General features: G+C 39.9%; 1 protein-coding gene across 1 annotated transcript; it reads left to right on the plus strand.

Moving 5' to 3' along the window:
- Nucleotides 1–1,389: 1,389 nt before the first annotated feature.
- On the plus strand, nucleotides 1,390–25,101 carry adam10a (ADAM metallopeptidase domain 10a). The gene is made up of 16 exons (XM_069657993.1): nucleotides 1,390–1,504; nucleotides 5,039–5,189; nucleotides 11,956–12,074; nucleotides 13,006–13,164; nucleotides 15,264–15,364; nucleotides 15,854–16,024; nucleotides 16,876–16,968; nucleotides 17,192–17,375; nucleotides 20,285–20,448; nucleotides 20,561–20,744; nucleotides 20,830–20,980; nucleotides 21,083–21,266; nucleotides 21,373–21,484; nucleotides 21,646–21,866; nucleotides 22,010–22,136; nucleotides 22,425–25,101. Exons 1-16 carry the CDS (start codon nucleotides 1,453–1,455, stop codon nucleotides 22,529–22,531), a joined length of 2,280 nt encoding a protein of 759 aa, XP_069514094.1. The 5' UTR covers nucleotides 1,390–1,452; the 3' UTR covers nucleotides 22,532–25,101.
- Nucleotides 25,102–25,406: the final 305 nt, after the last annotated feature.

A 25,406-nucleotide genomic window follows, 5' to 3' on the forward strand; every position in this document is an offset into this window, starting at 1 on the left:
TTTTTCATTTTTAACACTTCATGATCAATGTTCAGTTTTGCTTGCTTCCTTATTTACTTAAAGTCAACATAAAAATTTCACTAAGAGTGTTGAATTCCCTGATTTTACTTCAGCCTCTTGTACCTATTATTCAAATTATTAAGTAGATTAATATATTTAAATGTATATGTATATACACAGCATTTTAAACATCTTTTTTTAACCACCATTTATTTTTAGATTAAGTAAACATTTTTATTTTGGCATTCACCATTCACCAGTATTTAAAAAAAGAAACCTCCAAACAATAAACCAGGAAGTCATTATTTGCGGAAGTAAACAACTTGCTGACTGATCAATTAAAACAGTACAAACAACAGTTTAGTGAAGGTTTTCGGGCTGAGAGCAGAGACATTTACATAAAACTGTTAAGCTGCCAAACTAAATGGTGGTATAGACTTAATGTATAGCTGTTTTATAGAGGCATTTGACTTATGACCATAGTAGACAAATGGGTGTGCCCTGGCTCACTTGGCAACACACACCGGAAGGGAGGAGGGCCTGTCTGTCGGTTTATCTGTCTGTCTGACGTCGGGTTGCTGGAGAGAGATAGACAGGCAGAGCCGGTGTTTGTGATGGGAGCTCGCTGACTCGGAAGTAGTGTTGGGAATTACGGCTCTTTGAAGGGACTCGGAACGTATAGCTCCGTTCCTTTCAGAGAGCCGTTCGAAAGATCCGATGCGAGAGATTGGTCGGATGATTCCGCTTCACGTGCTGTGTTCAAAATATCATACTATACTAGCAGTACATACTGATTTGGCCAAAATGTAGTATGCAGTATGCAAACAAAAGCAATATGTGCAGTATGCCAAAAATGCCCGGATGTTGTACTGATTCAGAGAAACTCTTCAGTGTGCATCCCACCAGTATACCTTGCTTACTGTATCCCACAATGCAAAGTGCTGGGACGTCACAACAGCAGATGAAGTGACGGACAGCAGCAGCATTCCAGCAGAAGGGGGCGCTATAGCTAAAGAAGCAGCGGTTATTGTTTACTTCCGCCTGTCCTAGCATACTACAAAATGAATTTGAAAAGCTCCTCCATACTACATACTACTGCTAAACGCAGTATGCAGTATATAGCATGTAGTATATAGTACAGCATTTCGAACACAGCCCTAGTATAGCTGAGTTACAGTGGACAAAAAGCTGCCTGTGTTAATTTGGCATAAGAAGGAGTGGATCTAGGGCGGGCAGTGAAATTTGCGTACAACTATGTAAAAGAACGGCTCTCTCACCTACGACTCGGTTCCAGTCGTTCGCACAAAGAGCCGTTCAAAAAATCGGATCGTTTGCGAACGTCACAACACTACTAGGAAGGGCGACTTTACCTTTAAGTGAAAGAAAACAAGAAACATCAGCGGTGTCGCTGGGTCGCGCAGCTCGTGTACTGGACTTACAGGGACTTTCGATATGATATTTGTTAAACTCCTTCTTATGTTTTGCTGCCTACGAGATGTTACAGGTAAGTTTGCCATTGGTTCACATGAAAAGGAAAAGTGCTCAGTGATCGCAAGTGAAGCTATCGCTAATCGGATCAGGCAGCTGTGCTCTGCAGAGGGGCTAAGCTAGCTGGCTAGTGTTAACTGTAACTGCTAACCTGTGTTGACTCGTTGACGACAGGTGGACTGTAATACTGGCTAAGCGTAAAGTGTGAAGTCATCAAGGTTGAGCTTTAAAGTAGAAAGACAGACCGTTTTTTACTGTTTCTGAGTGGTAACTTTACAGTGCTAACTGTCAGTTTGAATGGAGATATTATAAGTTCATACACTCTAAGTAACAGACATGATATACTGCGTTTGAGTTATTTCACAACAAGTAGCTCAGCTTTTACTTTAGCCTCGCTAGCAAACACATTTAAACTAACCCATACTTTCCGATTGGTGGATACACTTGTCGTTACATGATATGCTGCACTGCTGCAATATTTGACAGCTATTACATCTGTCAGTCTAATCTGGCGGCGAAATCTATCGGTGTGTTTCCACTGCTGCCCTGCAGTGACCTCAACATAATGTTTATGTAGCCCCCGGATGTGGTTTAGCAAAAAAGATCCACAATGTCAAATAGTTTAATGTATTTCTTCTGTTATTCATTGGGGAGTTGAAAACTTTAATTTTTGCATACGTTTCACTATAAGTTGTGTTGGGGGGGGGGAGGAATCACTTTGTACTTGTTACTAGTCTCTCAACATACAAACACGTAGTCTCGTGGTACACCTCAGATATTTCCAACAACAGTATCAAAATGTCGAAGCCGTGTCACATACTAAATAATCTGAAGACTGTTTTTCTGTAGGACAAAAAGCTTGCTGTAATTTCAGTCGTTTTCGTTTCTGCTCCTCAATGAGTCACTATTTCTCAACCAAGTACACAAAATTCCACTTTTGTGTAACTGGTAAAAATAAAAGAAAACGAATGTGATCCTACGATTAGTCACTCTCCACCCTGACAAACAAAATGCGAATTGCTTAAGAATTATTACACTATTGTCCTTTTTTGTGTATAACTACAAACAACTTGTCTCACTAGTAGCTCTTGAGAACACTGACTAAAATAGAGAATTCTAAAATGATGCTGCTCGGATTCAGAACGGCACAATTTTCTTAAAAGTGCAGGGTGAGCCAAGATGGTGTGCAATATAAACATAGTGAACCCAACATTATGTTTTAATACTTTTACTTGACTACTTTACTACCACTATCATACATGTTTTAAGGTTCTCTCTGCTCTTACCTCACATCTTTCCATTGTGGACTGTGAATGTTTTAGTTTTAACGCCCAACAACTTCAGTGACTGAGATAATAAAAGGCTATCTCACTGTTTAGCCGTCATACTGTGATAAAGCTTTTTCCTTACTGTCTGTAACATGTTCTGTTAAAGACAGTTTTAGTCAGACTAGGTGCCTGAAGCTTACAACGAAGCCTCCTACTACTATTTTTTCCAAGACTGTATGATACATGATGTTAAGCAGAAATGTCCTGCCCTGACTGTGTGGTGTGTCGTGCTGGCCAGTCTGCCATCACCCAGCATGCATAGTAATGCGGGGCTCAGATCATTTGGGATCCTGGCTGTTACCACCTCCTCTGTTCCTGTCAGCAGTTTCCACAGTCAAGATATGCACTTCCCTGGGTCACTTAAGGCTAAAACACATTGCACTAGAATGTTGATGACATAGTCTTTGTAGCGAAAATGACGACAGTATTTTTCTCAGCTTTGGTTGCTGTCTGTGAGGAAATTTCAGCGACTACCTCTTAGTGTGGTAACCTTTTTAGGCCCAAATAAAGTAGGAGGTCAGGTTCAGTTCACTTTCCATCAAAGAGCAACTATAAAGAGATCGATTAGACCAGTAGCCAACAAATTAAAATCCTAGTGGCTGTGTTCTTTAATTTGTTTGTGAGCAGAAAGTCTAAACAACATCCCAGAAATGTCAGACTTGATGCTAATTCATGATGCAAGCTCTCGTTTGTTGAGCAATCAGCCTTGTGTTGTCACATTACATTTTAAAGGAGTTGTCACGTCCTGCTGAGACCTTAGATCAGGGCAATATGAGCTGGCAGTGCTTGTTTTTGCACAAAATCAACATATTTCCTGATGAATTACCGCCTCGCTCTCTCATCCCAAAGCCCATCTTGTTGATTTTCAGGGTTTTTTTTGTCCCGTCTTCTTTTCATTCCTCTTTAATTGTTTTTAAAGAAATTCTAAAGAAGCTGCTTGTTTGAATTTTTTCTCGCTGCATTCATGAACAAGTTACTACTAGCCTGGTACAGCCTCTCCCTGTTTGGGGAGTTGTGACTCCCACCACAATGAAGCCCTACAGTAATGAACAAAAAAAAGCAGTGTAAAAACCCTGACAAGGTAGAGCACATACATTATCCAGTTTGGCCTTTGGGAGTCTCTCAGTAGTGTATCATTTTCCACAGTCTTTCACTACAGAAGCTTATATCTCTCTGTCAGTCCTGACTCTTTAATTTAGGGCCCTTGCTAATAGTCTTATTTTTGTTGTTCACATCAGAGCGTTTACGATTTTAACCCCAAACATGAGGCAGATATTTTGTCAGCAGGATTCAGTGTTGCCTTAGGAATGTAGATTAGCATTTAAACAGCCTGCAACCAGTTCAGTCTCTGTTCTCACACAATGACATACAGTAGTACTGAAACAGAACCTCGGTCACCTGATGGGCATCATGTGCTCCTCACTTGTGCTTTAAACTGACTTCCTTTGTCTCTGTGGAAAGAACAAAGAAATGGTCAGTATAAAAGCGGGCAGGATTACCTCTGTGGTCGTGTTTAACATGGGGAAACACTGATTTGTGGGTGATAACGTATAGCTGTCCTGTTTTCACAAAGACTCCATTGGCCTTTTTCATGAACGACATGTCCTTGTTGTAAGACACAGAGAAATAGCACTTTTGATGATGGCTGAATTCCATTTAGCTGCTTCAGTGTCAGAATCTTGTATTGCTTGCATCCTATCATGGCTTACTGGGGCACTTAAATAAAACAGGGCCATTGTTAATAAAAATAGGAAAAACCTTTCTTTGCTAAATGCTGTGAAAAATATCTGTCTGTTGTATCAGTCACATTCTTTATAAGGTGCATAAATACTTAGAATTAGAGTTGTTCTGATACTGATATCAGTATCGGCCTTCAATAAAGTTTGAAATGGGGTATCGGGTATCCAGGAGTAACACTGTCACCCATCAGAAACCATATATTAGCTCCCAAAAAACTCAAGTAGTCAAAGTAAGCAAAATGTCAGCAATCAGTGTTTTTCCACCAAAAATATGTATACTTTTTTATCACTAAAATATCGGGAGGGTACTTCCCGGCTTACTCAAGTCTGGGTATCAGAATGGGTATCACGGTGGACAAAAGATATTGGTACATTTCTACTTAGAATATTAACTTCAGGGGGAGCTATGGTAAAGTATCAAAGCAAAATAGTGACGCAAATGTTTATTGAAAGACATTAATGAGCCATTCGACTCTCTTTCAGGTCAGTTTGGGAACCCCTTAAACAAATATATTCACCACTATGAAGGCTTATCGTACGACACAGAAGCCCTGCACAACAGTCACCAGAGAGCCAAGAGGGCCCTCTCTCCTCAGGACAGGACGGTGCACCTGGACTTCCACGCACATGGGAGGTCAGTCGAAGAACAAACACACACGCATTGTCCTCCTCACTCACTCACTCACTCTCTCTTTCTTTCCTTTGTGTTGAACTCGTACTATGCTGCTTGTGTTTTTGTGAATATTTGTCATACCATATGCAATACTGGTTGTGAATGATAAATAATGTCCTAGTTAATTGAATAGAACCTCTCTCGTTTTGACATTTGTAAAATTTGATTGAGACTTGAGGGAACATCACTGATGCTGTGTGCTGTATTTATTATTACCTCTGACAGTGGTGTCACCTTGAATTCTTTCCACCGCTTAAGAAATCAGTTTTTACTGAAATGTGATTCAAGATGAGTCCTTGTCAAGGCCTTGTAGTCTGAAGACAGTAGTGTGTCTCCTGTTTTGGAAACAAGCAGAAACACTGTTTTAAATGTTCTCAGATTTGTATCAGCTGAGCTCCTGCCACTGGGTTCAAAGTAACAGCAGGCTGCGGCCCAGTCAGCGGCCTTGCAATAGTGAAGCACAAAGATAATGAATTACTGCAGTTCAAAAAACAATTGTATTTAATGCAAATTTAGCTGAAGTTTGGGGCTCTGTACCCCCTTTACAAGTCAGTTACAAAGCAGCACTAAGCAGTGGGGCATAGCTTTGAATATGCTTGATGTATACAAACAAATAATAGCTGAAAATGTTCACACTGACCCAGATGGCAATTGTATACCTAGCGTCCAGTCTCTGTAAACTTGCAAGTAAAAAAAACAGAAGATATTACAAGGAACCAGTGTCCGCCTGTCCTTTTAAGAGCCCACCTCAACACGTGACATAGAATGTTGACTAGCTGGCTTTCCTTGACGAGGTTTGTTTGTGGCTGCATTTAGTTTGTACATGAAAATCATCACGTCTGTATACACACGCGCACACACACACACACACACACACACACACACACACACACACACACACACACACACACACACACACACACACACACACACGCACACAGACCCACGCACACACTCACACAGTAAAATATATTTTATTTTACTGACTTGTAGTCCCAGTTCAGTTCTGGGTTTATTCCTACTACTGGGAAATGTCTTTTCATGTGTCCCCGTCCACCTCACTCTCATTCTGTCTGCTTTTCCCCTTTTACTCTTTAACTCTCAATGTTTGCCGTGTTGCAGACCGTAACAATATTTCACCTCAGCAGCACTGTTTATTTCACCAAGCTCCCCCTGTTTTCCTCTCCACCTAGGCTGTCCTTTGTGTGTTATTTGCGGGAGATTTTTCCTGTGCTTTTGTGCTCTTTCCTGTCACTTGTGGCCTTGTAAACAGCTGGCACTGTGTTATAGAGTTTGATTTCAATGTCTGAGTGTCGAAAGAGGACATAAACAACAGTTTGTGGGGGAAGTTGAAGTGGAGATGTTTTTCAGTTTGATGTAGAATATTTTCCAAATTAACCTGCAGGATATCTACTGTAAACGAACACTAATAAAAGTAGCAGAGGAAACTAAACCCACCATTACATGTAGAGGAGACATGTCAGTATAGAGTTCACTGAACAGGAAGAGTACAGAGTGAGAGATTTATGAGCAGTAACAACCAACTGTGTAAGGAAGTGACAAACTATTGCTAGTTACATTTAGATTCACATAATTAGCAGTTGCTATAAAATTTCTCTGTAGCTCATAAACAAGGTAATACAAGCCAAATCATAGCGTTAAACAGTAACACCGCCTGTATGATGCTTTCTTTATGAAGTGAAGTTGGTTAGCTTTAATATAGAAAGCACTGAGGCAGGAGTCTTGAAGCTATATGAGCATATTCTTTAATATCCTCATTGAATTCAGTAAGCTTATTAGTGTGTGCACACAGATGGACGAGATATACACCCTCCTGGCTGTGTGGCCCTGAATGTAGAGGTCTGCAGTAACAAGAGAAAGCTTTCTTATGAATGCCCATTTCCCACTCACATGAGTATTTGTGGCGGGATCATGTGACTTTACAAAGAGAGGTGCCAAAAAAGTAGTGAAGCGTTGGCCATCATACAAAGCTAAACGAGACACCATTCACAGTTCAGTTTAGTGCCAGCTTTTTGATCCTTTGTAATATATCAAGATATTCAAAGAGTTTTAGTCATAAGAGTTCAGTAGTGTTCAGAGGCAGTGGCTTTTGTAATATAAATGAACGTTTTATGGAGCAATCTGACACACAGGAAGTCACATATTTTCTGCTCTTTCACATATTATGTTAGAGGATTAGAAAATAACGGATTGAACACAAAGTGTCTCACCTGGTCTGTCCAAATTCTTTCAAACATATAACTGGTTGCATAATATGAGGGTAAAATATAACAATATCCAAACACTGCTTATTCAGATTTATTGAGGTTCAGCAGTAATAGAATGGTTAGTCAAAAGTACCAACATAGATATAGTTATACTTTTGGAGGTATTTGATTCCAATTGATATAATGTATTGTGGATGTGCTGGTGCTGCAACCTTCCCCTCTGTAGGAGAAAGCGTATTAGTGTTTAGGACTCTGGGCTTGAAAGTTTCCATATTAAAGCTTCGAGGGAACAAATATTTCAGCACAAATGTGTCTTCTTCAGATTTAAAACATAAAAACATACTGTGTATGAGCTAGCAGATTATAACTGTTTTACTCTGCAAGTAAAGATGAAAATAAATCCAAAGGAAGACCGGAAAGGGTGTTCCTCCACAGAATGTTATCATGTAACCACCAAACAGCTGAATAATCTTTAAATAAATCATGTTTTAAATGTAGTGTACAGTACAGTGGAGCTTGTCCTCTTTGTAGGCATCCCATCTCTGCAGACATGGCTTCAGGGCACTCTCATTTCCTTGAGCTGGCTGCTTACTGAGCAAAGTGTGCAACTGTCAGATGCTTGAGTCAGTATGTTCAGCATTTGGGAAATGTCTGAATAATTTATAAGTCAGCTGCTTCTGTGAGATGAGAAGCACTGACTTGATCCACAGCCTCTCCTCTTCCTGTCTTTCGCATGTTTATTTGTCTGCAAGTTGTTTTTGTTTGGATCATGCTGAATTGATTCTCTTTCTTTTTTGTTTCATACTGTTCATAAAACCTTTCAACATTAAGGGGGGATTTTAAACAGTTAAATCCAGTCTGTTATGATCATTCTTACTTGCTGCATTCGTTTATAATACACCCATGAATGATCACATTTATTTCCCCTAAATTCAGTTCCCTTGTAATATTTTTTCCTTAGCTCACAGTGTGTTTTGCATTCCCTGTGAGCTGTGGAAGCGCTGAGCTGTACCATGATATAGTATTATGCATTATGTAGTAGAGCTCGCTTTTCATGACTGCTGTGTTGCTGTGATTATGACTGTAGCCGTGGGATGACAAAGCTTTGGCTGTTGCTGTGATTGTGGCCATATGATCATGGCTGGTTATTACTAACTACACTAACTGCGTGCAGGTGTATTGTGTGTGTGTGTTTGTAGTGTTTGAACTGGTTGTGTCGGCTTTTATTGAAGCTGTATTCCTGAACGTCTGCTGTAATAACACATCTTTCATATCTGATAGAAGTACATCTGTCAAATCCTGGGTGGCTTGAAAATGTTTTCTTCTGTCTCCACAGTACAACGATATTCTTATCATGATACATGACAGATGATTGACCAAAAATGCAGAAGTAGTCCGAGCAGAAACCACAGCCTCAGCTTCAAACAGCCAGCCAGACAGAGCAGCGGCAGCTTTTCTCACAGCCTGTGGCTGTGTGCTTTCGGCGCTCGGCCCTTTGAAAGATAAAATGAGTAATAAAAGCATAAAGTGACGCATCATCTCTCCTTTCTGTTGTATCTGCAGAGCGATTTCCTGAACTAGCAGTGTATTATTACGGTAACTAAAATATTGCGAGGGGATGCAAATTTTGCGTCAGTAGAGATTTTCAGCCTGTATTTCAGTATTCACATCGTAGATGTCCCTCTGTAATGGGCTCTGGACTTGCTATTAGCATTAGACAGACTTGGCATTAAGTTTGAAACATGGTTAAGAGATATGGGGGATATGTGCCTTTGGTTGGGTATTGGTCAGTAGAGAAACTACATCTTAAGTGTGTTACAGTAATAGCTTGTAGCTGTTATAAGACAGAGAGTTGAGAGTTGTCATGTGTTGGAAAGTTGTTGTGGAGGAGGTGGCTGACTGACATTTTTCTCCAGTTCACGAATTTCACAGCGCCACAACCATTTTACCGGCACCTAGTGCTAATGTAATTCTTCTTCTTTAATTTAATGCCGGTTAGCAAACAGCTTTCAGATGCGCTACAGCCACCATTTTGCCATATGGTAGTAACAACAACCAGGTGCCTGTAAAAAAAAATGGAAAAAATATATTATTGATTAAATAAAAGTCACATGAACTTTGAACAATTTAAAAAAATAAATTAATTACTATGTAAATATTCAAAAATAATGCCCCATCCCTAATATAGAATGCGTGTCAAACATTTGTCATCATACACAGACAATGAACGCTCAGAATGCAGATTACATTTCTAACTGAATAATCTACGTTAGTTTTATTTGGGTCTTCGACCAGTGTGCCATGGTGGTACAATGGCCCACCTTTTTAAGGGGCGTAGATGACATGAGCTCTGAGTGATTGTTGTAAGGGCCATTGATAACATAGCGAGAGGTCAGGACTTGTATTGGGTGTGCCAGGATGAATAACAACCAGAGGAATTTATTACAGATGATAAAACGGTCAAATTGCAGTCTTTGTTTAGCAGTTCTCTCTCTGTCCTTTCTTCAATTTCTGTTCTGCTTCTTTCTTTCTCTGTTACGGTTCAAAATCTTCTGTCAGAAAATTCTTAACTTAGTGTAGGTCACATGTCAGACTGTTTGAAAATTCATTATGAAACCAGAATCAGGCCTGGAAAAATTAAAAACTCAATGTTGGTCATTTACTTAGTACCAAAAACAAAAACATTATCATTACTTTTTGAATAATCATTAATGTCTTAGAAGTAGGGTACCTAACGAATGGAAGATTTTGTTACTATAGCAAAAAAGTGTGTGCATGAGATGAGAACTGAACTGGAAAACTGAATGGTGGAGCAGGTTAAGGAGTCATCCTGTGCCAGGATATCCTGCACAGTGACCAACATTATCTGCTAACTAAACTCTCACTGACATTTTCATTTTGGTGTCAGTCTCTTGCTTTCATTTTACTCTTGGTTTTACTCCTCTAATGTTTTCAGCTACTTGTTCCTGCTGTGTAGTAAGATGGTCTTTATATCTTCAGCCTTTTTTCTTCTTCTAAACACACTAAAACCCATCCATGCCATCAGCAGACATTAATGATGTGCCATGTCCTTAAATATAACAACCCTCTGCTTCTGTCCAATACATTTCTGCAGACTTAGTAGCAGCAATGCATATATTAATTGTAGAAATATGACTTATATTTACAATAACAACTATATTAAAGATAACATGAATATGGCTGATAATGATAATTGTAGCAGTTGGAGTCAAGCAGTTTCACAGCAGCAGGAAGTCAGCCCGTGATACACAGGAACCTACAAGACGAGAGAGCGCAAACTCTTGGTCCCCCGGCAGCTTAAGCATGTAGCAGCATAAATAGGGGGCTGGTCCAAGGCAAGTCTGAGACAGCCTTAACTATAAGCTTTATCATAAGTTTGGTGATGTGTGGGAAATATTGGATCCCTTGTTTTTTGAGCTTCACCCTTTTCTATGGGCTAAAATGATAAGTGAAAAACAGACAGTGACTACACTAGTATACTCCCTAAACATGGATTCCTGCCTTATGATGCAGGAATAACTTGCCTGCATAAGGACATGTGTTTTAATAGAAGGTGCAACCTTTAGACTACTTTAAAAGCCTCTAAATGAAAACCAATACATAGAATGAAGCAGTAAAAGTAATATTGTACAGTCCATTTGAGTCTGGAGGAAGCTCACATCTTGAGTCCAGGCCGTGTGAAGATTAAGGAGACTCCTGGTGGAGAATATTTCTCTAAACTACTCACACAATGCCTCTCATTCCAGGGAAGATATAGCTGCTCATGTGCACCTCATGTGATGCATTTTTGCCTCGACATCATGGTTATGTGAATGAGAGGATTACAGAAAGTACAGTGGCTGTTCATGAATGTTCATGTGCTTTTCCTCATGACATAATTCTTCCAGCTCACTGAGCAGGAACGAGCAGAGCAGCGCTGTGAAGCTCAGTTAAAGTGTGAAAATGATACTGGTGTTACTGCTATGCTCTCTGTGTCTCTGTGTGTGTGTGGTCCTTTTATAGAGTTATATATCAGCATTTACGATTTGTTGCCATTTAAATACTTTTTTTAGAGAACTAATAATGTAAAAACAATGTCTGAGATGATTTAGAAATGGTGTCATCACATGGTTGTTCTAGCAGAAACTCCACTGCTTTCCACATCTGCAGACGGTGGTGCATACTAGAATTTGTTGACAATGTAAAATAATGTTAAATATTCCTAAATAAGGTGTTTGGTTAAGGAAAGCAGCCTTCTAAGTTACTTTGTAAATCATGTGTGTGCTAAAATCAACATAGGAAAGGTCTATCGTCTGTACTATCAATCTCAAAGATGCCATTTTAGTTGGGCTTTAGTCCCTTTTTTCTAAACTATATGGCAAGTGAAGGACAATAAGGGCTTAGGATTTAAGAGTGAAACTGTCAGCAGGACTAAGTAAGATGTTCCAAAAGCAACTGTGAATTTGGTGTTTTATTCTTTGTCCTATTCTTCTCTTTAGATATTTTAACATGCGGATGAAGAGAGATACATCTATATTTCACCCAGATCTCGTCATCGAGGTATCAGGAGAGGAGGAGCCTGTTGATACGTCCCACATTTACAGTGGAGAAATCTTTGGTAAGTCCAGCTGCTTCCACACACACCCCAAGTTAGCATTGGTTCTTAAAAGGAAAGGTCTTTTATAAAATCCCAAGTGTGTGTGTGTGTGTGTGTCTGAGAGCGTGAGATAGAGATAAATGGTTGTTTTTCTCCAGTATTTACCACATCACAGCCAAACACACACAGAGGACCTAATCTTGCCATTTCTTCCTTCCGTTCTGAATCCCAGCCCTTCCTGGACGTCTTCCTGCTGCCCTTCTCCAGCACAGTTCAAATGAACAAGAGAAAAACAAAGGCTCTTTGTCCTTATATGATCTGTATGAGTGAAACAAAGCGATACGGAATAGAGAAAAAGTGGAACGTGCAGAAATCCACCCTTTTTTTTCTGGCTAATTTTAGGTTCTTCTATCTTCTAGATTTTAACCATTTCATGGCAGACATTTCACAAGTGCTTATAATGATAATATGTGAATATATTTTGCTGCAGGTAATTGTGTTTGTTATTAACCAAACACCTTAGGATGTGGTCTGTTTCAACAAAAGGCACTTGCTTTATTCTATTCTTTATTTGACCACTGAATTTTTCTTACAATCTTTTTGACTGTCCGACAACAGCTTGGACAAAGTGATTTCCTCCTCATGCGGTTGTGCAGCCCTGACTTTCTGCATCTCTCCTGTTATCACAGGAGTTGTGTAGATTCAGGCATTAAGTATGACTGTAACCACAAACATTTTGTATAATGCACACATAACAGAAATGTCATATTTCATGCATTCAAATCAACATCAGATTGTGTGCTTTGGTCAAACAGATATAGTTGTATTGAATATTCATATTCAGTATAGGAGAATAACAGTTTAATCTTTAGTTGAAATAGTTCACTTTCTCTATAGACATGCACTGTGTAATGTCTGCCTCAGCTCACCCTCGTCCCCATGTGTGTTTCAGGTGAGAGGGGCACGCTGACCCATGGCTCGGTGGTTGACGGGCGCTTTGAGGGCTTCATCATAACCCACCAAGGAACGTACTATGTTGAACCCTCTGAGAGGTATCTTAAGGACAGGAATGTGCCCTACCACTCTGTCATCTATCACGAGGCTGACATCGGTAAGTAACTCCCTTTGACATTGCTTTCCTGAAAGGTACTTTGTGGTCTATAAGTAGTGCAAGTCCACATATTTTTGCACACCTGCAAGGAAACATATTTAACTTTCGATATGCCACATACTTGTGGATGTATTTGTAGTGCAAGTGCCTTCAACAGGGGCATACTGAATATGTAGAAATAGTTTGGCTAAAAGTTTTTACCCTGCTTTTTATGTTGTTCAAAAAATGTATGTAAAGCTACAAAGGAAGAACTGTAAAGCAGTTTTAGACTCGCCTGACAAGCTTGAAGACGAGGTTGTTTGTGACAGACTGATCACCGCAGGATTTAGCTGAAGGGGGTCACCATGTATACTAGAAGCAGGATGGAGGAGGATGGAGCATGACTCTGCAGAGGCATGACTCATAGCCACTGCTAAGGTCAGAGTACAATCAAGTGATTCTCAGTAGGAAACTTCAAACTTCCCAAAACGTTCTTCAAGAACAGGCAATTGTGTCCTTGACGCACGCAAGGTGTGGTTGTGGGCAAGCAATAATAAAGCAAACTCTGCATGAGTAGATATACAATCCATTGACTTCCATCCAAAAGAGGAGATTTGAGCAGGCAAGCAGCGAGTCTGATATGAACCCCGCCCTGGCTTTGGGCTGGCTGATATGCAGCACACACAAACACACACAGACACACACGAATAAACACAGACTGGGAGGTTATTTTGTCCTGCTGAAGGAAAAATAAGCAAATACATTTGTAGCTGACTTTGAAATGTGATTATGACGAAGGCACTTGAAACACAACACATAAAATAATCGTTTTCTTGTTGTTTCTCATTTTTGGCCGTCTTCCCTGCTTTTTATCTTCCCAGTAGATTCTGATTTGGCAGTTTTACATGAAGACGCCTCTACTTATCACAGCTGAGTGCGGTTGACCCTTACTAATTTGTGCGGATGCATTTTAGTGTGTCACAGGTGTTTGGTCTTAGATTAACAAGGTTTCTTACCACATGCATCCTAATGTACAGGGAAGGTTTTCATAAATACCCTACTGCTCACTTGTGCATTAAGCTGTAAGGGTGGAAAGAAAGACACATTGTGCATTGTGATTATTAAACCACAGTGAAATATATATAAAGATCTAATCTCTAAGAGTCTGCTTTGAGGCATATTCAAGGTTGAAATTGATTCCAACTCTTTGGACTTTTTAAAGTTGTTTAGTTGACTTTTCAGATAACACTATACTTTCAATACTTTATCACTGAATGGGCAGTGTGAGCTGTACTGCTGCAGTCCTGTCTCATTTTAACATTCAACTCATCTACCTGTCTGCAGTGAGTTTTTACGTGAGATTGTGGATTGTTCAATGCTGCTGTCAGTGGCCTTTCTTAGATTTTCTTTCACTTCTGTCCAAATTGCAAGCGTCTTTTGATGAGCAGTTGAATGAGAAAGCATTCACTGTTGGGACAAAGACGGCTTTCTCCTCAAAAAATGGCAAACACATTGTCAGAGGTTGAATGTGTTGTGGTGTGTGTCAGTGTAGTAACCAGCACGGGACTGTTCTGTTTACTAAATGACCCACGATACATTCAGGCTGCCCTGCTTTTAATGGGATCAAAAGTTGAATATGGCCTTCATTCACATTTATTAGGCTTGTCGTCGTTGTGGCCAGTTGTTTACACTGTTTTGGTGAACATAGTTGTACATAGTGAAACTGATCTCATCTTGTGATCCAGCGAAGACAGATGCTGAAGCCAGATGGCCGGGCTGTGGGGGGACACACGTTTGTATGTCGATGCTGATATGTGAAACAAGAGAGAGCAGTCACATTATACACTGATCAGTCTCTATATCTACTGTGAATTACATGGCGGTGATGTTTTACATGTCTTGATCTGACGAGGTAAACCTACGCCTAAATGAGTAGAGGCGGATCATGGAAGATACCCTTTTCTGTTGAGAGAGATATAAAGGATTTGTGAAGAGAAAAGCAGCTTCTCTTGCACCCTGACTCACCCTGATTCACCTTCCCCGGCCCACCACACATGACTCATCCACGTTGCAGTGTAAGCTCTTCACAACCGTTCCCTTATCTCCTCCCTATCTGCCAGATTATCCTCATAAGTATGGCTCAGAGGGTGGCTGCGCTGACCACACAGTGTTTGACAGGATGAAGAAGTACCAGGCATCCGCATCAGAGGAGCCGGTCAAAGTAAGTGCCCGCATCACAACAAAGCCCCTCCCCCTCTTCCAGCTTCATAATTAAACACACAGATGGACCGGACTCATGAGATTAAAAAGGTCTTATCTCATATCCAGCCTACCTTACACTAACAGTGAGAGCATGTGTATATTTTCAGCTGAGGTGTACATGCTATTAATCTTACACCTGATCATAAGCAGAATCTAAGCTGTACTTTGAACAGGCAATGATAACTTCCTGTAGGGGGTGTTTAGCAGAAAATGCAAGTGTAATGAAAAAAGGCTCTTGTCTTTCTTAGAGCAGGAAGTCTTAATTCCCCACCCACTACTAAAGCACAGTAAAACAGCTTTCAAAATAAGACGAAACCAAATACTGGAGCAGACTTGTTGAGGAAAGGATAAACCATCTATTTCACTCTTCTCACATTTGAACTTCTTTGCCTTCCCAACTTCATCCCTCTTCTGTTTGATCGTGACTGTTGTTTTTTGTTTTGTACAGGATGGGAACAGCGTCCTGGAGGAGGAGGAGGAGGAGGAGAGATCCCACGGTCCGGTTATTCTGAGGAGAAAAAGAGCAGCAGCAAAAGAGAAAAACACCTGCCAGCTCTTCATCCAGACTGACCATCTCTTCTTTAAATACTACACCACAAGAGAGGCTGTCATCGCTCAGGTATACAACCATGAGCACTAGTGCTGTCAAAAATGACGTTCAATTATTCCTTTAAAAAAAAACCCGCATAGGTTCAAACTATTCGTATATCTATTTTTGTGCAGTATGTCCACAAGAGGGGGTACTAATACAACAAGAGTCAAACTTGCATGCAAAGATATATTTATTTAAACATAAACATGCCTTTTAAAAGATCAACATAGGCTTCAGACACCTTGCAAAAACAAATAAAATAATTAGGTTACGGTAGAACGGATGTTCAGCGCTCCGAGCAGGCTGTGCTGTCTTAAAAAATCAACATACCTTTACCTGTCTGTTGTAGTGGGGGTGAGAATCTCCCTCTCCCCAGGCGGGCAGGGATTTGAATTCTCCACCATCATTACCACGCGCCACACGGTTGTAGTAGTAGCTCGTTTCAGCTAGACTCATGTTAATAATTAACATATCATAGTATAAAGTGACGTTGTGTGCTTTCAAAGATGCTCTGTAACCAAGAGAGTGAGCGCGAGGACATACAAGAACACGCGAGAGTGAGCCAGACGGCCACGGTGGTGCTGATTTATTTTCATTTCGAATATTAATTTTAATATCCTAATATCCGTTTTTTATTATAATTTAGTTAAATATTCAAATTTAGAATATCCGTTGGCAGCCCTAATGCGCACTGACACAATGTTAAAACTTAATCACATCAAATCTGTTTTAAAGGAATACGTACTTAAAGGCCTGATTAACAGATGCGTCATGTATCAGCATCATCCTCGTCTTTCCCAGAAAGCTTAGCATCTGAAATAGTTGTTCCACTGATGTATTTTTTACACTACCGACTCGTCCCGTCTCTTTCTCTGCAGATCTCCAGCCACGTGAAGGCCATTGATTCCATCTACCAGGCCACAGACTTCATGGGCATCCGAAACATCAGCTTCATGGTTAAAAGGATCAGGGTGAGCTGAATCTCAACAAAGAGCTGCTTTATTACAACTGACATGAAAGGGATCAAGCTGCTTGTAATTTCTTAGCAGTGAACGTTGTGGTGTGGATAAAGTTTCTTCAGTGTGAATCTTTCATTTTACGCTACATGCTCTTCTGTTTCTACGACTCATAGGGGAATCCGGTCCTTTCCTTTCTCCCCTTTCTTCTGTAATTGTTCAACTCTCTTTTATCCAGATAAACACCACCAGCGATGAAAAGGAAAAGTCAAATCCTTTCCGCTTTGCCAACATCGGAGTGGAGAAGTTTCTGGAGCTCAACTCTGAACAGAACCACAATGACTACTGCCTAGCTTACGTCTTCACCGACAGGGACTTTGATGATGGTGTGCTCGGCTTGGCTTGGGTCGGTGCTCCCTCAGGTTAGTACACAATAACAAACACACGCACACACACACACACCCTGGTAGTGACTTCCTGTATGAGACATTTAAGCTGGACGGTGCTTTCTAACACAGGGACTAGCTCCCATGTGGACTATGTTCTTCTATGTGCTCAAGTATTATTTGTCAGTTATGGAGGACAATACACATCTCTAATTAGTCTTTCCATTTTGTCTATTTTATTAAGATGTTATAATTTAGTGATGGATCCCAGATCACTGGCAGTAGCTCACTCCTAAGTAATTTAAAGGACTTTTAGTTTAGCATTTTGTATTTTGATTTCCTCTCTATCTGGATGGGTTAAATAGACTGCTAGTGTTTTTTTAACAGTAGCAAATAGGAGCCCTTCTTTGAAAAAGGTTTAAACACAGAATAAGTCCTAGGGTAAGTTTTAATAAGAGTTTATCTCAATGCCAAAATTAATATCTTATATTTTTTTCTTTTTTGTGAACGTACCACTAATCGTCAGCGTTAACCAAGGTATAATCAAAATCTAAATATAACATTTGCTTTAAAAAAAGGTTTCCAGACCAAATTGTATAACATCACAAGCACATTTGTCAGAAGAAAGTGATAAGATAGACTTTATTGATCCACCATTGGGGGATATTCACTTGTTACAACAGCTCAAAATAAAGGACAGGGTAAAACAAGTGATGGATAAAAAGGCAATAAAACACAATAATGAGATTAATAATAAATATATACACTATGTAAACCTTTCACTTCTTGTGGATGGTTATATTTCTGTACAAAAAGATTGCATAAAGTCAAAAACGTGTGTATCATGGTGATATGGTTGTGCATTAGTAAAGTGAAAACTCACTTTAGTCAGATCATTCATAACCAGCTCGCTTTGGCTTATGCAGTAAGTTGCTTAAGTGCATGAATGTATCTCACACTTACCATTACACAGTCATCAAATGTGTTCATCTCCTATTATGAAACATTGTAGGGACATGGGATATAAGAATTTGCATTACATTATTATTAGCATTATTATTAGTATAACTTTTACATAATTAATTAGCATTACTCTACACGAGAGTTTACAACATGCTGCTGGTTTGCATGTGAGTTTAAGGGAACATTCTGACTTTGTATAATGTAAAAAATACAAAGAAACTACACATAGAGACATTTAATGTTTTGAATAAATATTTATTTGTGAAAAGAAGTTAGTTGTATCAAAGTATAACAACTCACTGCATATAATATATTCTGTGAGGTTATTCATGCAAGCGGTTACGCCTCTATCTCTCCTCCTCTGTCTGGATTCATAATGTGTTCGTTCCACAAATCTTATCTTATATAAACTCTGTCTTTCATGTATAAATCATAGGAAAGAAGGGTTCTCTTGTCCTATTCCTCTGAATAAGTTCAGATCCAACCATCTCAACATTAAGAATACAGCAGCAAACAGGGACAATCAATATGAGTAAATTGGCATGGCTGTAAGCAGAAAGAATTGATTGAGGATAAGAGATAGAGGACAGATGGAGGGTGCAGTTAGCTGTGGGATGATTGTTTGAACAAAGAGAGTCCAGAAAAAACGGCCATCATGGTTTTGGCTCATGCACAGCTAACATGTATCCTGTTGATGTGACCAGTTGTTGTAAGGATTCATGTAGCTTCAGTGGAGTGTGCCTGCATGTAATGTGCACACTTACTCATGGTTCACATAATGGAAACATTGTTTATTGCTTTAAGTGCTCTGGTCTCCTGTCTCTGTGCAGGCAGAAGCTGCCTCCTAATGACTGGCTTTATGGATTATGGGGAAAGCAGCAGCGCAGCAGGCCTGCTTATTGTCGACTGTGATTGAAAGTGTTTCTCTTATTTTGTTGTGCATTTTCAATTTTAAATTGTTCTTGGCATTTTCATTTAAGATTATTCGGTACAGAAAACGCAGTGAAGGTCAGGGTCCAGAAATGATAAGTGGTGCTTCTATCCCTTGAGCAGCCAGAATTACCCACAATGTACATTATTCTTCACATTTACCATCAAAGTATTGCAGTTATTAAGTTCTTTATATATTCCCTTCTGTTAAAAATACTACTTATTAAACTGTATAAAGGCCGTTACTATGGAGACGTACAGTAGATCATTCATAAACAAGATGCTGTTAGGCAATGCACTGAGCAGCTATGACGGACATATCGGGTTATAAGTCTTGACTTTTACTTTTCAGATTAACTGGTTGAGTTTTTGTATGTTTTTGTACACTGAATTCTATATCCTGAACATCAATGTTCAGGATACATACCTCTAACGTTTATGAACAGTGATAAAAAACTTTTTGGCATTTGAGTGCCCATTTAGAATCTTTTTCCTGTTACACCTGTCTTCCTCCTGACGCATTTGGTCTGTGTTTTGCATATGCTATTATCTGCTTCCTGTTCCTTTATGAATGAAGTCATAGTCCTTGTGAAATATTTATCTTCAGGACAATCACCAAGTTTTTCTGTCTACTTCAATTCTCAGGAAAAATGCTCATATTTTCTATGTGTGGAGAATTTTGCTTATTATTCTTTGCTCGATTCACAAAAATGATGATTATATGAGACTACTACAGCACCAGAGACACCTGTGATCTTGTGTCTGACACCACATGTAGAAAAGCTTTTGTAAAAATGGATTTAAGACAGACCGATATGATTTTAGGTTCTGTGACACCTGCTGTGCTCATGTTTTTGTTTTGGGCACCAGGATTCAATGCTCACTTACCCTGACTCTCAACATCTTGCCCTGCAGAAACAATCATGTTACATCTTTGAACCTCTCCAATCATGTTTAACTTCAATATGTCAAAGTGATTTCACCAGCGTTACAAATCTGAAAAACATTCTATCTGAAATCCTGTTTAGTAATTACATACTCTCCTGCCACAGGAAGCTCCGGAGGCATCTGTGAGAAGAGCAAACTGTACTCCGACGGCAAGAGGAAATCTCTGAACACAGGTATCATCACCGTGCAGAACTATGCCTCCCATGTCCCTCCCAAGGTTTCACACATCACCTTTGCTCACGAAGTTGGACACAACTTTGGCTCTCCTGTAAGTACTTTATTTATACATTTCATTCTTTTGCCAGGCTGCAACACATTACATGCATCTCCCTCTAACAAGTCACTCTACCCTCTTTCCTTTTTTGCCTTCTGTTTTACAGCATGACTCTGGGATCGAATGCACCCCTGGAGAATCAAAAGAACAGGACAAAAAGGAGCAGGGCAACTACATCATGTATGCCCGAGCCACATCAGGGGACAAACTTAATAATAACAAGTTTTCCATCTGCAGCGTCCGCAATATAAGCGGTGTTCTGGCCGCAAAGAGAGACAACTGTTTTGTTGGTATGTTTTCTCTTATGAACACATCTGTTCCTGTCTATGTGTGTGCGAGTTTCTATTTAACCTGCTGTTGTGTCTGTGTGTACAGAGTCTGGCCAGCCTATTTGTGGAAATGGACTGGTTGAAACTGGAGAAGAGTGCGATTGCGGCTATAGTGATCAATGTAATGACGGCTGCTGCTTTGACGCCAATGAAGCAGAGGGCAAAAGATGCAAACTGCAACCTGGCAAAATCTGCAGGTCAGACGGGATTAGAATGGCCCTGTACAGTCGAGCACAAACATCACTGTAAATCGCATTTGTATGGCTTTTAATGACATGTCTGTACTTCGTATTCCACAGTCCTAGCCAAGGCCCATGTTGCACACCCGAGTGTACTTTCAAGGGCATGACACAAAAGTGCAGACTGGAGTCTGAATGTGCCGAGGAGGGAATGTGCAACGGAGCTACTGCTCTGTGTCCTGCATCAGAACCAAAGACAAACTTCACCTCCTGCCATTCAGAGACACAAGTCTGCCTCAACGGGGTATTTCAACATTACTCAACCACATGCTGCTGGTGTCTGTTATTTGTAGTTTGTAAGCTTGTGTTTTTATTACAACATTTTGTATTTTTCTGCTTGTTTGAAACAGGTATGCTCTGGTTCAATTTGTGCAAAGTATGGCCTTGAGGTTTGCACCTGTGCCATCCAAGAAGGCCAGGATGAGGCAGCTGAGCTCTGCCACGTGTGCTGCATGGAGAAAGGTGAGTGACTGGCTGCTCTACAATTCAAAGATAAATAAATACACGATCACAGCAGTAATATTAAGCCAGACAAGTGCCATTAGTGACCGTTACTTTTTCCTTAAAAGGCTAAAGATTTATTGCTACTATCTCTAAGGTCAAACTTCCTTTTCTGCCCTCAGCGAACCCCAGCACCTGCAGCAGCTCTGGCTCAGAGAAATGGGCCCAGTTTTTCAACAAAAAGATCACAACACTGCAGCCCGGCTCACCCTGCAACGACTATAAGGGCTATTGTGATGTGTTCATGAGGTGTCGTCTTGTGGACGCTGACGGGCCTCTGGCAAGGCTAAAGAAGGCCATCTTCAATGCAGAGCTCTATGAGAATATTGCAGAGTGGATAGTGGTAAGTGTCCCAGTTCAAAAGCAGCAACTCGCTTCAATGCTCAAGATCTATCAACACAATGACATAAATAAAATGTTGAAACAATTTCTGCTGGGATTCTCGCCTGTATTTGGACATTCTCTAATATGTCATCTGTTGTCCAGGCTCACTGGTGGGCGGTGCTGTTGATGGGCATCGCTCTTATTATGCTTATGGCGGGCTTCATCAAGATCTGCAGCGTCCATACCCCCAGCAGCAACCCCAAACTGCCTCCACCAAAGCCGCTGCCAGGTACATTACATCTTAATTGTTGTACACAACACTAGAAAATAATGAGGCAGGTTTTTACTAGAATTGAAACATGACTATTACCATTCTGTCTTACCAGGGAAACTGGATATCTAGCTGATGAAATAATAGTGCCATGATCATATGTGATTAGGATTTAACTTCTGATCATTATCTTTGCCCCCTTTCTGCAGTGGACACCTTTCTGAGGGTGTAGAAAAGAAGCAGCATCAGCTTCTAGCATTGATTCTCGTTTTTTTTGACCCTCTCTAATATGTTGATGTCCTGCAGGTACATTGAAAAGGAGAAGACAACAGCACCCAAACCAGCAGTTACAGGGCCAACGTCAGCCCCGTCAGCACAGAGAGAACTATCAAATGGGACAGATGAGACGCTGAGGCGCTGCCCCGCTCTATGCCTTGGTTCTTCCTAGTGCCTACAATGGGAGCACTTCACTCCAAAGAGTTACCTTTACTGCGTTTTGCAAAATTCAAAGAACTTGCAACTTGATTGATTTTCACTGGACTAAGCCTGAAGTTTGGGCCTAACAAACTCACTTAGCGCATCTGCTCTGAGAGCCTGATTAGCAGTGGTTCACACAGCTTTTATAGGAAATAAATAACTTTTCCATGGAGCGACAGAAAGAGAAAATTCACTGAGCTCTTGTATGTGGTCTTAATCTCTCTTTGAATGCTTTTTTTTTACAGAAGGAATGCGAGGGAAGCAGATTTCTCCTTCCTTTGTCCTGCATCTGTGCCACCTTTTTCTTCCTGTTCTTTCTCTCTGAGGTGCTGCCATCATCAGCATGATAGCAGGACTGCAAGTCACATGGGTTAAAGAGGTTCAGTTGGAGGAAAAGTATTTTTTTTGCCAATGTAATACGATTGTTTTAAATCAAACCACCATCAAAAGTTGAAGCTTTTAATTTCTAAAGCATACATGTTCTTTCAGTGTGCAGTTGTACATATGTTGCATTAGGTTTATTCTCTGTTTCAAGTGATTTTTCTGTGATAAAAATTATTTTCTGTTTTAATTCACTTTCTCAGGATTAATAAAACAACAGCAAACAGGTGTATGGAGTGGAAAAGAGCATGCGTGCGTCAGGGTAGAGTCCCTCCTAAGCTGCTGTGGGATGTAGAGGAGAGGCTGTATGAAAAGAATGTAGTTAAACGAGCTGAATAAGATTACGGAGTCATCTGATATCAGATGGAGGCTGTGGAAGAGGGAGATTATCTGGATGTGTACAGTTCTTGTTGTGATATGGTTTTGCAGCTGCGTTTACAGGTATATCCTGGGGCTGGAATAAATGGTGTGGGAAAAGCATTTTACCAACCTGATTGTATCACATTATGTTTTGTTCTGTCGTAGCTGCTTTCACGTTTGTGAAACGACCACTTAGTGCTTCAGACGCGTCTTCATTCAGAATGAAAACAGTTCAAGGAAAAAGGAGAATTTGTTAAAACAAACTAAAAAGCTGACAAGAAGTCATTTTAGAGGAGAAGTGTTGCAGAATGATTGTCCCGCCCACGTTTTCACTTGTTGTGTCCTGTCTCGGTTTTAATTTCACACACTGGCCACTCTCTGGTTAAAATGTGATTGTGGATTTAGCTTTTACTGATTTTACTTGCAGTTCAGATTATTTGTGTATGTGTGGCAGAATCAGTTGAGTAAAACTAGAGCTTCTGATTTAATTGCTGCTTTGTTGCTGCTGTTAACAGACATTTACCAGAGCAAACAATCACTTTCCATCCGCTGTTCTGTCCTTTCTTTTCCCTCTGATCAGAATTTCCTGGAGGAACTCTCTTACCCTTGTTACACCCTCTTGGTTTGTGTGATTGCATTTAAAATGTGCCTACTCAGAGCAGTGTGACTGAAGTCGGTGTTCTAGTCAGTGATCTTTACCGGGGCTAAAACCAGGCAGGGGGTGGCTTTTTGTCCTCGCACTGTTATCAGACTGGACTGCATGTGTTGAATTGAAATGATGTGGCTTTGGGCCTGGCAATTCAAACTCAAAATATCATACTATACGTCACTCTTTCAGATTAGAATTAGTATTAGTATTATTAATATAGTATTTACTAGTTTTAATTTGTCTTCAGACAGATTTAACTGGGGTCAACTTCACTGACAGATGGATGAGAGAGCAGACTATAACAATATATATATATAATATTACATTGTTTCTTAAAATCATTCTAGGAGGGAACAACGTGGTGGAGAAAATACAGATTATTATTTTTCTTACACTTCTTGCACCGCTGCAGCTAAGCTTTGTTTTCTGACCGTGCAAGGTGTGAGGATGTTGCTTTGTCCATCAGATAGATTCTATGCAGAGTATCACAGAGCTCAACAGCGAACAAGTTAGCCTCTTACAGAGAAATGCCTTCAATGTTTTCTCCTAAAAGGGCAAATGGAAGTTGTGTTTTCTGAACAGACAAAAATGCAATCCTCTGTGGCTTCTTATACTGATTTTGTTTCTCTTTTTGGTGCTACTGGCTGTGCTTTTTTTCTTGGGTCTGAGCTTAAAGTCCATTTTCTTTGACAAATTTTAAGCTTTTGTGTGAATGTGTGTGTGAGGGTGTGTGTAAGATGCTTTGCTGAATCATATTTTTGTTCAAATGTTATGGTGTGAATAACACAGGGCTTTGGGGGGATAATACTCTCTGGGAGGTTTTTCTTTGTTTCACGTGTTGCTATGACGTTGAGCAAATGTGCACTGAAGTATACGTGATGTAAACAGCGAATCCAAAATGGTCTAGATTCAGTACTACTGTCTTGATTTTAATATGTCCTGTGTTTTATACAGCGTCTTCAATGTCTTTAGAGGTCTGTTTGTTTTTATTTCCTTTTTTTGTTTGTTTCCCATTCTGCTTTCTTTGAAATTTAACTGAATTTGCAAAGGTAATGTGCAAAAATATAATTTCCTTTGAACTACTTGAAATGCATTAATAAACCAGAATTGATCAAATGATAGTTTCCATTGTTGGTACATAATAACAAAAGGTTTTTTACCTTTTTAGCTGCAAGTTATTTAGTATGGTACAATAAGACGTACAGTTTCCACACTATAGTAAGTTTCCAGTGTCCACTTTGTGTTCTGGAAATCAATCAGTATGTCACTGTATTTATACAGTGGTAAAAAAGACATCAGAGTAAAAAAAGAGAGCATATTTATTGCTTTGGTTGAAGTTTGATTAACATATCTCTGTAGTGTTATTGACAAGAGTAATATGAGTTTATAAATTATGATCAATAATTTTACACAGGACATTC

The sequence above is a fragment of the Semicossyphus pulcher genome, unplaced genomic scaffold (assembly GCF_022749685.1).
Source record: "Semicossyphus pulcher isolate SPU_LCO1_2020_fin unplaced genomic scaffold, fSemPul1.0.p SCAF_1, whole genome shotgun sequence".
NCBI lineage: Eukaryota > Metazoa > Chordata > Actinopteri > Labriformes > Labridae > Semicossyphus > Semicossyphus pulcher.